Source organism: Hyperolius riggenbachi, chromosome 9 (genome assembly GCF_040937935.1).
Source record: "Hyperolius riggenbachi isolate aHypRig1 chromosome 9, aHypRig1.pri, whole genome shotgun sequence".
NCBI classification, from domain to species: Eukaryota; Metazoa; Chordata; class Amphibia; order Anura; family Hyperoliidae; genus Hyperolius; species Hyperolius riggenbachi.
In genome coordinates, this window is record NC_090654.1 from 48,724,590 (window position 1) to 48,743,490 (window position 18,901).

The following is an 18,901-nucleotide window of genomic DNA, read 5'->3' on the forward strand; positions in this document are numbered from 1 at the left end:
ATGGACCCTTCTGTCCTCACCATACTTCCAGTTATGGATCCCTCTGCCCTCACCATACTTCCAGTAATGCCCCATCTGCCCTCACCATACTTCCAGTTATGGACCCGTCTGCCCTCACCATACTTCCAGTTATGAACCCCTCTGCTCTCACCATACTTCCAGTTGTGGTCCCTCTGCTCTCACCATACTTCCAGTAATGACCCCCTCTGCCCTCACCATACTTCCAGTTATGCACCCCTCTGCCCTCACCATACTTCCAGTTGTGGACCCTTCTGCCCTCACCATACTTCCAGTTATGGACCCTTCTGCCCTCACCATACTTCCAGTTATAGACCCTTCTGCTTTCACCATACTTCCAGTTATGAACAACCCCACCCGCCTACCCCCCGCCTAAACACAGCATGCTTCCAGACTTGGACATGTACACCATGAACAAATTCATTTTTCAAATCACCTTGGCTCTTTTCAGTATGAAAATATATTTATCAATACAGATCTGTACATCGGGCCAAAATAAGGAAGTGGGAGTTGGGACTTGGGATTTACTTTAAAAAAGAGAAACAGCTGTGAGCTATGTAGGGGCGTGGCTAATTTCTGTCTTATGGGTTGAAGCTAGAACAAGTATCCAACCAGAGGTCCAAACTCCTGGTCTGTATTCTCAAGAAGCGTAAATTCATGCTTTTGTATGTTTTGTCTTTATTTTAGCTTCATCCGTTATTTATAACACTGCTTTATGTAAATTCTGGTGCTCAGCTTTTTAGCCAATGGGCAGCAGGTATAAACTGTATCAATGCTTCCATTTGTTGCAGAGAATGTTGTGGAACAGATGGAGGATGGGAACTTTTTCAGTAAGACGATCACCAAATCACTACTATTCTCATCCATCCATGATGCTGTCACTTACATCACACAGGCATCGCATCAGTGGGACACTCCTGTAAGTGGTTTAACTTTAATCTTATTATGATGTAGAATTGTAGTATTGAGGTGTGACCATCATTTTTTTTTTAATATTATCATTATTATTATAATTAACATTTATACAGAGCTGACACCTTCTGCAGCACTTTACAGAGTACATAGTCATGTCACTGACTGTCCTCAGAGGAGCTCACTATCAAATCCCACCATAGTTAGTCTAATGTCCTACCATATTATTATTATGTATTTATATAGCACTGACATCTTCTGTAGCACTTTACAGAGTACATAGTCATGTCACTGACTGTCCTCAGAGGGGAAGCAGGAAATGTTGGTGCCTGCGGCTAACGGACTATTTGGGTGCCACATAGGTGCGATTTAATGCAAATATTGGCTATTGAGCACAAAAGCAGAAATTCGGGCGCTTGATAAATAGTAGGCACCATCTAAACAAAATGTTTTCTTTTTTTGAGAATTATCATTTTGAAATTTTTGGTTATTTATCATTTTCAAATCTTGAAATGTTTCATTTTTGAAATTTACTCTTTTTGAAATGTCTTACTGTTAGGCATCACGTAGGAGTTTTTTAGGGTTAGGCGTCAGGTTAGGATGGTGGGTTTCAAAGTTAGGCTTCAATAATGGGGGTTTTAGGGTTTGATGTTAGGAAGGGCGGTTTTAGGGTTAGGTATCAGGAAGGGGGGTTTAAGGGTTAGGCGTCAGGAAGGAGGGGTTTAAGGTTAGGCAGTGGGGGGGGGGGGGGGTTCTGTGTGAGAGTAGGGTTAGTTTTAGTTGTAAAATATTTATAATATTTACCATTGTTTTACGATCGCCGTTACCACTGCCAGGAAATCTTTTATGGATGTAATTTGCTTATCAGTGATGATTACTATATTCCTGACAAGGTCCTGACAAGGCAAAATCTGCCACTTCCATCCTTAAAGATTAACTCTTTCAGGCAGCAAAATGAACCAAGTAAAGCAGCCTGGTTATCAATATGTTTAGTGCTATACATACTCATGTTTATCTCATCATGTCACATGCTGCCTTGGGTACACTTTAAAGAGGAACTTTAACCCAGGATTGCACTTAATTGAAAGGAGTAGCCGATACTCCCTTTCCCATGAGAAATATTAACCTTTTCTTGAATAGATCATCGGGGCGTCTGTATGACTGATATTCTGGTGAAATCCCTCCTACAGTGTGATGTCCTAACAGTTTGCCGTTTGTAAACCTTGTTGCATAGAGGGAAATAGCAGCTTTTTCCAACTGCCAAGCAAACAGTATCTTCCTCTGTGCATTGAGCTTTCAGTAACGAACATTCCGTACAGATCACCTGGCAGATCTAAAGATTTCAGAATGTAAGTCAGGGGGAGGAAAGATTTTACAATGGCCAAACACTGACTAAAGAATCTATAGATGAATATTGTAAAAAATAAGCAATTTTATTAATTATATCATTTTCACTACAGTTCCCTCCCCAACAGAAACCATTTGTCCTTAGACCATGATAGTGACATCAAGTGATCACTATAGTAGGGAATAGATTGTAAACTCCTCTGGGGAACAGTTCGTGACATGACTATGTACTCTGTAAAGTGCTGAAGAAGATGTCTGGAGCATATGAATACATAATTATAATATGGTAGAGACATTACACCAGGCTTTCTGAACCAGGGTTCCTTGAGGACTCTGCAGGGGTTCCTTGGCATTTTACCCGATCGTGAGGGAACTATAATAGAGCACATTATAATAGGGGGTACTGTAAAACGAAACACTAAATTGGGGGTAAAAATAATAATGAGCACAGTATGAGTGTCGGTGTAATAGGAGGTAGTGAAATTAACAGCCTCATCTACTTTTAAAGACCACGCCTCCTGAAAAAATAAATGCAGGGGTTCCTCGAGACCAAAAAATTGTTTGCAGGGGTTCCTTGAGATCCAAAAGTTATTTGCAGGGTTCCTCCAGGGTAGAAAGGTTGAGAAAGACTGCATTAGACTATGACTACGGTAGGGGTTAGATTGTGATCTTCTCTGAGAACAGAAGACTGCTCTCTGAAAGATGCCAGTGCTATTTAAAGATACAATAATAATATTGGAAAAGAAACTTTTTTAATGGTCCCCATACACTGTGCAATTTTTTTTTTCCTGAAAATCTGAGAAATACGATCGAATATGAAGAAAAAGTTGGTTTATCTCATAGTATTTACTTATACAACCTACCATACACTACAATTTCAGAAACGATCACCCAGGTTTTTCCAACATGTCCGATCAGATTTAAAAAACAAACAAAAAAAAAACGGAATAATCGCTTGTTTTGTTTTTCTCGATGAAAAAAAAAAGATTCTTTTAGATTTTTACTCTGTTCAATCGTTTTGGTCGCATAAATGGGAAAATGTATGTTTTGATTGTACCGTGTATGGGCACCATAGGAGAGACACATAAATGGGTTTTAAAACATAACTAATATCTAATTGTAATATTACAGTGATTAATGACGACTTCTATGCTTCTTACAGGCGTTATCCACAAAGATCTAAATGGGAGGAGAAAGAGGAAACGCCATGACAGAATAACACCGTTCAGAATGTCTCCTGCAAACCTTTCTCAACATCTCTTTGAATATTGCACCGGCGCCTTCCAGGGTCTTTCGGGGATGAAGATTAGCGCAGAACGAAAGTTATCTTGAAAACCTGGCCTGGACTTATTACAAACTGTTAGGCAACAAATATTTAAACATTTCCTGGAGTCATCTCGTACTACAACGAGGGCTCGATTCATTAAGAGCAAAGGTTCTTGCCCTGACTGTGAGCATGTGACTGCTTGTCAAACAAACGAATTCACCTTCCTTTCCACAGCCCTCACTATGGCCTAATACAACCCAGGCAATGGTTCCAAGGTCTTACAACCTAATAGCATGGGTATGTTTAATGTTGGTAGGTACCAATGCCATGCTTCAGCTTTACCAGACTATTTTGTCATTTCATCCCATCTGGCCACTAAACTTGTCCTTAAACCATGACCCCTTCCTGATAACTAGCTCTAACCTTCCACCTCAACATTGACCCCTTTGTGACACCTTATCCTAACCTTCCACCTCTACATTGACACCTTTCTGACATCTAACCTTTACTTCCCCGGCAACATTAACCCCTTTGTGACTCCTTACCCTGACCTCCCCCCCCCCCCTCAACATTGACCTTTTCAAAACACCTACCCCCCCCCCCCCCCCCCACATTGACCTTTTCCCGATACCTAACTTTAACTTCCTCACCCTCAATTTCATCATCTTCCCAACACCTAACCCTAAGGACCTAGGGCGCTCTCTGAAGTTGCTGTGCGTCTTACACAAACGCATGACACCTGTATGGCAGTGCTGACCCAATTCAGTTATGTTGAATGGTGCAGCACTGCGTTGCGCACACACAACATTATAAAATAGCTAAATTAATTCCTCATGGCAGATATAAATCTCCCTGGGGAATGACATCTGCCTAGTTATAGTTGAGCCTCAACGCCCAAACAATGGTACTGGAGCAAACTGATACAAGCCCGGGATGGGATTGCTAGATCATTTACATTCTCCAAGGACCTTCAGCTTAGAAGTACTTTGTGTTAATCAGGCCAGTTCTTTGGAAGTGTGAGAACATTTCAGTCCTGCTAGTGCCACCTTGTGGAGTATTGTGTTTTCAGTTTCGCCACATTTACATTGGACGGCAATTCTTCAACACCCTACAGTATTATGACTTGAGAAGGACAGCAATGATTTCCATAGAATACAAAAACATTTTTATTGCCCCCAGTATTTTTAATATTTGCTACTCCATGAGACTCTTCTTTCTGTGGACGCCAACACATATTAGCTGTCCGGCGCAAGTCTACTCAGCTGACTGCTCAGCCACTGCAAGAATGTTGGGCAAAGATCTTCACTAAATGGCTAACTGGTTGTGTATACGGTTTATAAAGGGGACACAGTATTTTTTTATTAGGTCTAGTTCTAAATATATATATTTTTAATATTGGTCATATCTATTTTTGTACTCTGTGAACCCTGAAATATTACCAATCAGTGTTTAATTTTAGAAGTTCCATCAGCTGGTTTAACTGAATAAAAAAAAAAAAAAGTATACAAATCAGTCACAATCAGAAACCACTGCCAGGGGACGTGACTTTGGCCAAATCATCATGATTAGAAAACTGGGCTAGGGAATTGCCAAAATAGCAGTTCTTATGGTATGTTCCTGGTATGGTACTGCAGTGGTTCGTACTTGCAGAAAGGGATCCGAGGCAGAATAACCGGTGCATGATGTCCCACGGCACATTGATGTGCATACAGAATCAAGGCTAGACCATCTGGTCTACTGGAAACGAGCTGCTGTAGCATAATTTGCCGTAAGATTTCATGCTGGACATGACAGAGAGGTCAGAACAAACACTGCAGCACAGTTTGTTGTGTATGGGACTCAATCAGTCAAGGGTCTCACACTGCCCCGTATTTGCTGTTGAACCTTCACTGGACATACAAGTGTCAGAAGTGGACCACAGAACAATGAAATAAGTTTGTCTGGTCTGAATCATGTTTTATTTAATCCTTGAAGGATCCAGATCTCATTCTGAATAATCATCTCTGGGAAACTTCAACTTGCAACCTCTGCAGCTACCTTCTTGTTGCCAAATTCCACAAGACACCTTCTAAGGTCTTTTGGAGTCCAGCCTTGATTGGCCAGTTTTGTTTTGATGGGACCTGTAGAAGGATGTTCGGGGTAGTGGTGCTACAATATATCATGCAGATTTTTATGTTTTGGCTGACCAGTTATTGCTTTAAAGGGTTATGATTAGCTTTCTGACACATCCAAACAAGACGACTAAAGTGGCATATTTAATTCAATCCGTACAACAGGAGGAAATTTGAACTGCAAAATGACCCCTCTTTGTGCTATTGATGCCTAACAAATGGTTAGCTAATAGCATATTTTAGGGCAAAAATTTAGTGTGGCACAAGACGTGGTTTGCAGAAAACAGCCACCAATCAAAAACCTTTTTAGACTGAGCAAGCAATAAACATGACTTGTCAAAGCCCAACTCCACCCAAAAGTTAATTTGGTGTTTGGTTTTATTGCTGTCTTGGTTCACATTGGTAAAAATTTCGCTGCCTTCCTTTTTCCCTTACAGGTGCCAGAAAGGACAGGAATTGAAGGCAAACTCTCTATCACAGGGTCACAATCCTTAATAAAGTATTTTTTTTTTTGAGTGGGAAAAAATCAAGAACAGTAAAATACTGACAGATATTCCAGCATTTCAACTGGAGGAATTTCATTCACTTTCCCTTCCTCACAAGGACCAGTAATGAGGGAAAATATCTCCAACAATATCTCCAACAAGGACACGCCATAATCTATGTACAGCAAGACATGAATATAACATAAGGAAAAGCTATAATGCCCAGAGCAGCCAGTCACATTTCTCTTCAGTTCGCCCTCCTGAAATTGCAGAAGAGATTGGAGAGTCTTGCATGAGCCAATGCAAATGCCATTGGGCCTGATTCAATTCACTAGGTAATATTTTCAAACCTTATCAAAAATGCCTTTTATCAACAACAGCAAAACATTTTTAAGACCGCAGCAAGCAAGAAAATAATCATTTTGACAGTACTTTGTCACCTACTTTTTTGTTACTTTTTTAAATTGCAGAGTGCTGAAATTATTTTTCTGCAAAACTTGGATCTCCAGCTGTTAAGGAACTACAAGTCCCACAATACATTTGCCCTTATGAATCATGTCTGTGGCTGTCAGACTCCTGCAATGCATTGTGGGACTTGTAGTTCCTTAACAGTTGGCGAGCCAAGTTTGCAGATCACTGTCTAGGAGAAAAAATGAATTGGATTGAACTGATTGTTCCTCCACTTTCCCGGAGGATGACTTGGTGCTACACAGGTACACAAAACTACAGTATTTGTATTTTAATTGTCATGACATTTGTGTGCAAGATAGAAATAAAATGATTTTAATTTAAAGTTTCCTGATATATAATATATAAATATACTGTATATTCTCTGAATACAAACGTTACCATACTTGGTTTCCATGATGCTATCCTACCTTGTCCTGCTTCTTGTTGAGATGTGTCAGTACTATGAATGATTTTCCAAATTTATGTAAATCTGTATGCAAATGTATGCAACTTGAAAATGGACCAATCAAGTCCCACAAAGGTCTAAATTGATTGGTCCATTTTCAAGCCGCATATATTTGCATGCAAATTTATATAAAAGTGCATAAACCCAAAAGTATTTGCTCAACATTGATCATCCCAAGTCCGTACCAATGATTTCTGTGGAAGGTGGGCATCATTTTTCATTATTTATATTATATAACACTAGTACAATGTCTGCAGCTCTTTACTGAGCGCACCTCCTAAAACTGAATCACGTCCAGGCTCATTCCATTATCAATACATAAATAACATCTTTATTTCGTACATAGCTTTGTAGACATCCGGTGTCATATAAAACCAATTAAAAAAAGAATATAGTGCCAACCTCTTTTGTAGCTACATAGTACAGAACAAATATTGGTGAACATATATGCACGAGGAATTCAAGACACTGAATAGTCATGGCATTTAATAGTAGAAATACAAATCCACATACAGTTTGAGATATCTCTAAAGTTGGTACATGTGCATATGGTAAATTACAGCAGTATGAGAAACACTAGGAGGAGGTCCCTGCCCTTGCTAGCTTACAATCTAGAGGGTAATGGGGAGGAAACAATAGGATAGGAGACACAAGGGTTAATGGGTGAGGCAGTGACCTTTAATGCTACCTATAGCAAATTATAGGCTTGTCTGAACAGGTGTGTTTTCAGAGTACTTTTGGAGGTTTCCAGGCTTGGAGCATGACGAACAGGTTGTGGGAGAGATTTCCAAAGGAGAGGGACAACTCGCCCTGCATGCGAGAGTGAGAGGAGGTGACCAGGCTAGGACAAAATGGTTTCCTGTGAGGAATGGAGGATCTGGTCGGGGAGGTATCTGGAGATTAACGAGGAAATGTATAGAGGTGACAGCTAAATGTCAATAAGCACACAGCTGTCTGTGTTCACACACTGCAAGTGACTGCATTCATAGCACATACACACTTGGGATCCCAGCGTAGTCGCTGGATAGTGTAATGGTTAAGGCTCTGACACAGGCGACCAGGGTTCCAATCTTGGCTCTTCCTGTTCAGTTTGCCAGTACCTTGAGCTAAACTCCCTAACACTGCTACTGCCTACTGAGTGCACCCTTAGTGGCTACAGCTCAAGCGATTTGAGTCAGCAAGGAGAAAAGTGCAATAGGCGGGGGGAAGGAGGAGAGAGAGGCGGGGGGAGAAGGAGAGAGAGGCAGATAACAAGCCGGCGGCTTGAATGGTTACATTGCCGCCGGCTTAATTGCAATAAATTAACTAAGTGGTTATACGTTTGGCCGCTGCGCTGCGGCCAGAAGATACATTAATGTCACAGGAATCAATGCATTTCTAACATTGGCCGCAGCGCAGCGGCCACTTCGCACATTGGCCGGCCAGAACCCGAAGTGGCCGGCCAGAACTAGAAGTGGCCAAACTTCGGGTTCTGGCCGTAACATATATAAAAAATGACATAAAAAGTTATCTAAAAACGTAAAACTGCTGAAGTTTTATATGACAAGTCTTTAACATTTATATAAGCTATTGTAAATAAATTCACCTAGAATAATGCATATTACCTCTCTTGGGTTCAAGCAGTAGAAGGTAGGGTCTCTCTCAGCTAGGCCTCAGTCGATATCAGTAGAGTTTGAGGCTCAATGAAAAAGATATGCAGCCTGTTAGTCCTTTTATAATAAAAGTTTCTAAGATGGAGTCTTATAGGGGATTTTATGGTGACACACAAAGTTCAAACTTATACATTCTGACATTTTGTGACATTTTAAACTATCGGCTTATCTGAGCAGGTTCGTATGTAAATGACGTTACTTGGCTTATTAATGTAGGTAACCTTTGTCTCAAAAATTACATCAATAACATTTTAATTAGATCTTATGACACAAGTGGTGTACTTATAATGTCTATCTAAATCTCATACTCCTAATTAGAGTAAAGTAAACCAAAATATATCACGTATGTTATAATATTATCTTATTCTAAGAAATTGACCTGTTCTTTGGTACATCATTAATTAACGGTGATTCTCTGAACGCCCCTGTGCTCACAGGTTGTAATTACATGTCTTGATCACATGCTTTATTGTTTTGGTTTTGTATTCATAACAAACAGCCATCAGTTCTAACCACTTCCCCTCCCCCGGGACCAGTAACTACCTCCCTGCAAGTTCCCATAACTTCTTGCAGGTGCATAGCTATCACGTCCCTCCCTGCTGCGCATTACCGCTCGACCCCCAAGAACCCCCCCGCGCGCGCTCGTCACCACCGCCCGATCGTTAGCCGCTAGATCAATTAATGGGAACACAGTTGCCATTCATTGATCTAAGTCCCCGTGTGAATGACTGCAGCCATCTTATTAGATGGCTCCGCCATTCACAAAACCCGTCCACACAGTGCCTCCGGTTTGCGTACTAATGCTACGCATACAGAAGACACCTGCGAGGGCATCTTGTGACCAGATCGTGAAATTACATCTGCATTTTTTTTTTCAATAAAAGACCTATTTTTATCTTATTTTTTTCTTTTTAAATTAACCCCTGACCTCCTACACTCTCCAATAGTTTGCAAATTATTATTTTATTTTTTTTTAAAAATTACAAAATTACAAAGTTAGGGACTGAACTTTAATATGTTTGTCAGTAGCGTATATTACTATTACTGTACTTGATAAATTATGGGCTTGTAATCAGGGATGGACGCAAAAAAAAAAAAAATGCACCTTTATTTTCAAATGAAATATTGGCACCATACATTGCACTAGGGAAAAATGTTAAACGTTGCAATAACGGGACAAATGAGCAAATAAAATGTGTGTGGGTTTTGATTACGGTAGCATGTATTATTTTAAAACTATAATGGCCGAAAACTGAGAAATAATGAATTTTTTCCTTTTTTTTCTTTTTTTTTCCTGATAAAACACTTCTAGAATAAAATAATTCTTAGCAAAAAGTACCCCCCAAAGAAAGCCTAATTGGTGGCAAAAAAACAAGATATAGATTGTTTCTTTGTGATAAGTAGTAATAAAGTTATATGCAAATGAATAGAAGGAGTGCTGACAGGTGAAAATTGCTCTGTTTTTTTTAAGGGGACAAACCCTTCAAGGTGAAGTGGTTAATACATGCTAAAATATATAGAAACCAAACTTATTTACCTTAATATATTGGTCTATTATTGATCAACTCGTTAATTAATAATTCTATGAATACTATACATGATTACCATTATCAGCATATAGCAGGCTTAGCTTCTGCGATGTATATCTCTGATGGGCAAGCCTTGCTAAGCAGGCATTACAGCCAGAACTGGGTAAAGTCAGAACATTTCTCCAACGCGATCTTAATATAAACATAACCTTGTACACGGAACAGACAGCTTACTGCAGAAGAGGACATAAAGGGTTACTCTAACCAATGAGCTAGCTCTGATTATAATCCTAAAATCTTGAAATTCATTCAAATTTTTTGCAAAACATTTTAAACCTATATAATCAGCTTAAGGCAACATGGAGATCATAATTTTGCTGCATTAATATGAGATTTTCTGACAAAGATGTCACCACCTGTGATACATTTCAGAATGTAAATCAGGGAAAGGAAGGATTTTAAAATGGGCAAACACTGACTAAATCATTTATAAAAAAAATTGTATGCAAAAAGTATGCACTTGTTATGTTATTTTCACTGCAGTTTCTCCTTAACACTAAATACAGCGTTCATTGCATATATATATATATATATATATATATATATATATATATATATATATATATATATATATATATATTGGTGTAGTGATTAGCACTCCCACCTTGCAGCGCTGGGTTCCCGCTTTGAATCCCGGCCAGGGCACTATCTGCATGGAGTTTCCTTTTTTTCCTCCGTGTCTGTGTGGGTTTCCTCCAGGCACTCCTGTTTCCTCCCACATCCCTAAAACATCAGAATCAGAAACATTTATTTCGCCAAGCATAACAGGGTCACATCCGGAATTAGTTTTGGCACAATACATAGCTCCAGAGAAGGACATGTTGCAAGACTCATCATCAAGCAGAGAAGCAACAATCAACAACAAGCATACAGATCAGTTCATTGGCTTCCCCCTAAATTGACCCTAGACTATGATACATACACTACACGATACATACAGTATATAGACATATGACTATGGTAGGGATTAGATTGTGAGCCCCTCTGAGGGACCGTTAGTGACAAGACAATGTACTCTGTACAGTACTGCGCAAGATGTTGGAGAAAACTAAATAATAATTGTATTGTATTAGCTGGGCCTATTTTTACCATTGAGTCTCAAGCAACCAGCAAGCACACTTATCCAGCGTCAGCCAATCCACATTGGTGCCGGGTAACTGGGACTCTACTGTAAATATTAAGGGTACTTTTTCCATTTTAATGTGATTTTTATTTTGTGTTTAATCTCACTTTAAAGAGAATCTGTGTTGTTAAAATCACACAAAAGTAAACATACTAGTGCGTTAGGGGACATCTCCTATTACCCTCTGTCACAATTTCGCCGCTCCTCGCCGCATTAAAAGTGGTTAGAAACTGTTTTAAAAAGTTTGTTTATAAACAAACAAAATGGCCACCAAAACAGGAAGTAGGTTGATGTACAGTATGTCCACACATAGAAAATACATCCATACACAAGCAGGCTGTATACAGCCTTCCTTTTGAATCTCAAGAGATCATTTGTGTGTTTCTTTCCCCCTGTTCTCATGCACTGAAGTTTCAGGCTGCTCTTTTCTTCGTGCAAACAGCTTTGCCCTTGTCTGTAATTCCTCAGTATGTGAAAGCCCAGCCAGCTCAGAGGACGATTTATCCAGCTTGTAAAAGATAAGAGAGAAGAGAGAAGCTGCTCTAATCTAAATAACACACAGGCAGTGTGCAGAGAGGGGCCTGGAATGGGGAGTTCATAGCAGAACCACAACACTGAAGAACTTGGCAGCCTTCCAGACACAGGCTGACAAGTCTGACAAGAGAGAGATAAGTTGATTTATTACAGAGACTGTGATAGTACAAAGTGCTGCAGTAAGCCAGAACACATTAGAATAGCTTTTGGAACTTGTAGGATGATAAAAAACCGGATGCAATTTTTGTTACGGAGTCTCTTTAAGAACATGAACTGACGGTTTCTTTCTTTTTTTAAGAATATTTTTATTGAATTTTTAGCAAAAAATACAATATCAAGATTGCGGCAACATGCCACTATTATGCATTATACATTCCGTGCAGCCAGTATCACATAAGCAACACAGGTTGTGCCTGACCACAACAGAATGCAACTAGTTAAACTCCATTTAACATAACTTAAGGTGGCCATACACTGGTCGATTTGCCATCAGATTCGACCAACAGATAGATCCCTCTCTGATCGAATCTGATCAGAGAGGGATCGTATGGCTGCCTTTACTGCAAACAGATTGTGAACCGATTTCAGCCTGAAACCGTTCACAATCTGTGGTGGTGGTGCTGCTGCTGCTGCCGCCGCCCCCTGCATACATTACCTGCTCCGGGCGGCGCCACTCCCCGCTGTCACTGCTGTCTTCTCCGCTCTGGTCTGGTCTCTGGCATGCTTCACTTCTTCCTGCCCGGCAGGAAGTTTAAACAGTAGTGCGCCCTCTACTGTGTAAACTTCCTGCCGGGCAGGAAGAAGTGAAGCATGCTAGAGACCAGACCAGAGCGGAGAAGGCAGCGGTGACCGTGGGGACTCGCGCCGGCCGGAACAGGTAATGTATACCCGCTGTATTGCGTCGGTCGTCGGGCATTCGAACGCCGCTATCGACGCACTCCCGACCCGCCGGCGATCGAGAAAAATCTTCCGCACGGATGGATCGTCGGGAATCAACGGGAACGATCGATTTCGGACGGAAATTGATCGTTCTGTCAGTGGTGTGCGCGGCTATTTCACAGCCGATTCGATCACTGTGATCGAATCGGCCTTATATCGGCGGGAAAATCGTTAGGTGTATGGGCCCCTTTAAAGGGAACCTAAACTAAGAGGGATATGGCTGTTTACTTGTAAATAATACCACTTGCCTGGCAGTCCTGCTGATCTATTTGGCTACAGAAGTAGCTGAATCACACACCTGAAACAAGCATGCAGCTAATCCAGTCTGACTTCTTTCAGGGCACCTTATCTGCATGCTTGTTGAGGGGCTGTGGCTAAAAGTATTAGAGACAGAGGATCAGCAGGAGAGTCAGGCAACTGGTATTATTTTAAAAGGAAAAAGCCATACCCTTCTCAGTTTAGGTTCCCTTTAAAGCGGACCTGAACTCAGAACTTGCTCTAAAAGATACCCAACAGCATAATAACCTTTCAATAAAAAAAATTCTTTGTTACAGCTAATTCAAATACTGCAATACATCTGCAGTGTGTCTACTTCCTGCTTTCATGGAAGCAGACATATTGTTAGCATCCTGTGCTTTCAAATGAGCTTATCTGCCAAGGGCAGTCATGTGGCACAGGGCAGAGATCAAATTACAACTTGTGATTAGACACAAATGAGGGGGAATTAGACAGGCGAAACTCTCTAACTACACACAGGGTGCATTTCTCTATGCTTTCCTTCAGCCCTGTGCAAGAGTTCAGGTCCACTGTAACCTAAAATAAACTGTCCTTGATCTGTCCGCATCCCCCTTAGAGTACCCCTCATCGGCCCTCTAAGTATGGTTTTCTTTTTTTTAAAGATTCTTTACTTTTCAAACAAGAATTTTTAATAAAACAAACAAACGCATGAGAACACCCTGGCCCATATGCAATTCACTTTTTCTCCTGAGTTTTCTCCTAGGTGATGTTTTTAAATTTGTCAATAAAATGCCTTTAAAGGGAACCAGAGATGAACGTTTCACACAAAATAAACATATCAGTCGATAGCTTGTAAAGAATAAATGCTCTACCTGATAATTTCTCTGCTCTGGTGTGCCTTTTTGAGTGTTTTTTATCCATTATTGCTCCAGGAAAAATCCAACATGGCCGCCAGCTCATATCCCTTCTGCTTCCGGGTTATGAGTTGTTCTGGATGTGCTGTCTAGGCTCTAGACAAGCACATCTGTGTACTTTCAACTGTGTGCTTTCATCTGTGTGCTTTCAACTTGATTATTCTGGTATGCTGTGTGGCTGCCTGTAGGAAGTGTCTCTCATAGGAATGAAACTGCACAGTGCACACAGGCAGCCACACTTGTCTGCTTCAGTGCTTCTTTCTCAGCAGAGCAGCCCCTCCCATGTCATCAGAGCTCACAGTTAGCATAGCAGGAAAGCTGAGCCAGCAGGAGGTGGGCTTGAAAAGACTTCACAGAAGACTGACTCAGCTATAATGATTCCAGGTCAATCCTAGACTGAATGCTCAGTCGGGGATTCTTATCAAAGCTGAGCACAGGCAGATTGAGCAGAGAAGAATGAAACTAAAAGCAGGGTAAGTGTTTACTGTCATGTTCCCACTGATAAATGTAGCAAAATACATGAGGGTGCTTCATCTCTGGTTCTCTTTAAGAGCCCATTCACACTATAAGTGGTTTTCTGAATGTTTTGCGATTAGTGTTTTTTAACAATCGCTCCCATTCACTTTCAATAAAATCACGGTATAAATCTTCGCGATTTCGCTATCACTTTTAATGAAAGTGAAGGGGACCAATTTTTAAAAATTGCTAATTAATCGCAAACCGCTCAGAAAACCGCTTATAGAGTGAATGGGCCCTTAAGCAACCACAAAGCAAGAAAATCGTCAAAATAATTTTGATAGTACTTTTTCACCAACTTTTCAGCACTTTTTCTGTTGAAAAGTGCTGGAAAGTTATTTGAAATGGAAGTTGAAAAATGATCTTTAGGAGAAAACTCAAGAGGAAAAGTTAATGTTGAGAAGTATTAGCAGTGCGCCAGTGCTGCCATAGCATATGAAAAACCAAGGCACCGAATATAGGCTCACATAAAATACAGTGAAAAAAATAGGTCCACATAACCAGCACACATATAACAAAGTAAATAAGGAGAGAGAGGGAGAGAAAAAAATCTGCTATAGACACTTGTCACATAAAGGAAAAATCCCATGGCTGCCCCCATGTAAGCTCTTGGGAGTCTCAAATTGTCCTGCCTTTGACCTGAAGAGGGAACGGTACCTGTCAGGGACACCAGTGCCCAAAGGGATAAATCACTTGGGTGTCTGTCTAAGTTCAAAGCATGTGAAAAATGTGAAAAAATAAGGTAGTGTAATTGCAAAGAAATTGCAGTAGGGCACTAAGAAAACAGTCAAAGATTTCAAAAATGCAAAAACAATGCATCAAAATGTCAGAACAACAATCAAAAAGTGTTGCAGCCGGAACACATAGTAAAAGCATATAATAGACAATCCACACGTTTTGTGATCATTTTAAGGCAGAGTGAACCCCGCCATGTAACACAAGCCGACTGAACCCAACTAGATAAAAGAGCTAGTGAAAAGAAGAGAGAAGACCGAATAAGGGAAACAGAAAAGAAAGAGAGGAAAAAAAGAGAGGAGAGTAAAAGCGGGCCATCAGGTCTTACCTTTCCCTGAAGACAGAACAGCCTTATACTATGATGTGGCTTTTTAGACAACCGGACACAAACAGGTTTGTAAATCTTGATCAATGGGATTCTGAGAGGACAAAATCTTTTCCTCCATCTGCGCAAGCCTATCGATTCGAGCCCACTGTTTGCATTCTTGACAATTTTTTATGAATGGGTGCATTTGTTTTACAAGCGCCCAGTACTAAGGCTTATGTTTGCTGTCTCTATGCGGGTGAAAAACAAAAGTTTGCTTTCTTAAAACAGAAAGAATTTGCGATAATTCAGGTTGGAGTGAGCTTGAGATGTCTCCCAGGGCATCACTGCTGAATATATGCAAATTAACCATTGTACCCTTAGAAGCTAAACACACCTCCAGATCTGCTGGAATGCAATGATGTGTCAGCTTGTTAATTTGTACAGAGCCATAATAATCCAACATGCATACAGGCTGTTTCGGATTGTTAGATCCTCATCAGTGCATGGCATGGATTAATCTATACGGGTGAAACTTGAAAAATGAGAGTGTCGTGCAAGTCCATTTATTTTAGTAATTCAACTCAAAAGATGAAGCTAATATATGAAATAGGAACCCTTTGCAGGTGTTTTGGATGAATTAGCTGATTAGAGTCTGACACTTTGAGCCGAGAACATTGTACATGTTCACAATATTCTAATGGTGTGAGATTTTGATTTTGGAGTTCTCACATAAGCTGTAAGCCATAATCATCAAAAGTATAACAAATAAAGGCTAGAAATACCTGGCTTTGAGGCTGCTTTTACAGTGGGACGTTACAGGTGCACGTTAGTGCAGCCTGTAACGCTCCTCCAACGCACAGCAATGTAACACAAGTGGGCTGTTCACACTGCCCACGTTGCGTTACATGTAACGCTGCACGTTGTAGTGAAAGTGCAGCATGCTGTACATTCTAGTGGCTATAGCCGCGTTAGACTGTTTGCACATGCTCAGTGGGGGCCGGAGAAGAGGCGGGGAGATGCCGCTACAGTAGCCGCGCACATGGCTACTTAATATGCACTGCACTGGCGGCCGCTGATTAGCCGGCGGGACCACGTGATGCGGAGTGTCTCACTCCGCATCACGTGGACCCGCCGGCCAATCAGCGCCACTCTGGGAGACCTTATGCGGATAGAGCCGCCTAACGCGGCTCACTCTAACGTCCTCTCCCGCACCACCATGCGTTGCGTTAGGGGCACGTTATGCGACCATAACGTCCCCTAAAATGCAACGTCTTAGTGTGTAAGTAGCCTGAATGTAATGAGTCTATTTCATATATTAGTTTCACCGTTTGGGTAGGTACACACTGGGCAGAAACTTGAGCGATTTGCGTAAACCGCTAGCGTTAACGCGTATAATGTAAGTCAATGGGCCGGATGAAAAAACGCATTTGTTTGTGATCTGCAATGTGCGTTTTAGAAAACGCATCTAAAACGCATGTAATGTATGTCAATGGTGACGCAGAGGTATTGTGTTTTTTAATGCATTAAAAAAAACACACACAAGTTTGCTGATGTATTTCTGCTTCCTGTTGACTTCTGAGTGATGAGCATAAAACACGTATAAAAAAAATATTAATAAAAACGCATACAAAACGCACTTGTGATTCATATGTGCGAAACGCAAGCTCATTAAAACGCATGCGTGAAACCGCAAACGCACTCAAAACGCACAAATGTATATGCAGCAAATCGCAACCTTTCCCACAACACCTAGTGTGTTCCCAGCCTTTAGGCTGCTTTCACATTGGGACGTTACAGGAGCATGTTAGAGCAGCCTGTAACGCAGCCCAACGCACAGTCATGAAAAATCAATGGGCTGTTCACATTGCCCACGTTGCGTTACATTGTAACGCTGCACGTTCACAGAAAGTCCAGCATGCTGTGCGTTATACTGGGCTTTAGCCGCGTTAGACTGTTTGCACATGCTCAGTAATGTGAGGACAGTCCGCTATTGGAGCAAGCCACGTGGCTAATTAATATTCACTGCACTGTGTGACGTGCAGTATTTACTTCCTGGAGCAGCCGCTGATTGGCTGGCAGGACCACTTTTTGCGGAGGGTTCCGATTACAAGGTCTCCGCAGCGCATAGGACAAAAAAGGCACACCAAGAGCTGCTTAACGCAGCTCTAGGTAGCGTCCTCCTCCAACACCACCAGGCGCTGCGTTAGGGGCACGTTATGCGATATTCTAATTTTTCATCGAGTTTCACCTGTAGATTTGCACAAGAAGTTTATTTAGTGATGGCCATGATGGAGCTACTGCTAGAATGATATGTGCTGATCTATCTTCAGGTTACTGAATGGCAGTTGCTCAGTTGCACACGTTCATCTCATCATGTCACGTATCGCCTCAGGTACACTCTAAAGTCTGGAAAGCTTGCAATAAGCCATGTACAGTTAGCAATTAAAGGTTTTACCAGTTCCGCTACTTACAATTAGCACATGCCTTTCATAGGCAGTTTAGGAAAGTAAAAGTTGTAATATCAACTCACCAGTTAGTCTCAATGATAGAGCTAGGGCCAGTAAAGGATTTCATTGGGGATTTATATAAAGAACTTGTCAACTCTAAATCAATACACCGCCCTCAGCCATCTTTTTTTTTTTTTGAAAAGTTTTTATTGATTTTTCATATAGTAAACCAAGACAAAAGATAAGTATGTAAAGTACATCCAATGCAACATTAAACGAGTACAAAGGAACATGAAAGTCTCATTTGAAGGTTTATAAGTCCTCAGTTAGGTTGAGTTCTTTGTGTATTGCATTGAGGGCCTTCTATGCATTTACTTACCCCCACCTCCTCCCCTCTTGTAATTACCCTCAAAAAAGCTACCCCCGCCCCCCTTTTCTTCTCTTTGCTCGCTCCCAGGCTCAAACTGACGCTCACAGCCTTTAAAGGGGATCAAAAAGTCTCAAAGTCATTTTCTGCAAGATGCTTGCAGTTATGACAGATCAGGAGTTTATCAAGGTCCGGAAATACAATACAGTACAGAGGTGTGAGGGCTGCTAATTCAGCCATGGGTGGATTCAGACACTATCTCCAGAGCTCCGAGTGTCCCTGAAAGTTGGTTGTAGGCATACCATTCTGAGTATTTGAAAGGTTCCATAAAGTCTTTGATGTCTTTTGGAGGAATTGTGTGCAGGATATAAGGTTTCCACATTTTGAAAAACCGTTTTGTGCCTTTGGATATATTTAAGGTGGCATCCAGTCTTTCTAATTTCATCAGATAGGAGAGTTCATCATGGACATCTTGTATGGAGGGG

General features: G+C 41.0%; 1 protein-coding gene across 2 annotated transcripts in view; it reads left to right on the forward strand.

The window, feature by feature from the left end:
• The window catches only part of LOC137531581 (solute carrier family 26 member 6-like), a 66,189-nt gene extending 62,093 nt beyond the window's left edge, over positions 1–4,096 (forward strand). For both annotated transcript variants that reach the window (XM_068251526.1, XM_068251525.1), the window contains exons 19-20: positions 810–937; positions 3,440–4,096. In XM_068251526.1, coding sequence (XP_068107627.1) covers positions 810–937; positions 3,440–3,460 — 149 coding nt within the window. In that variant the 3' untranslated portion in view covers positions 3,461–4,096. The remainder of the gene's footprint in view (positions 1–809; positions 938–3,439) is intronic.
• The last annotated feature ends 14,805 nt before the right edge of the window (positions 4,097–18,901 follow it).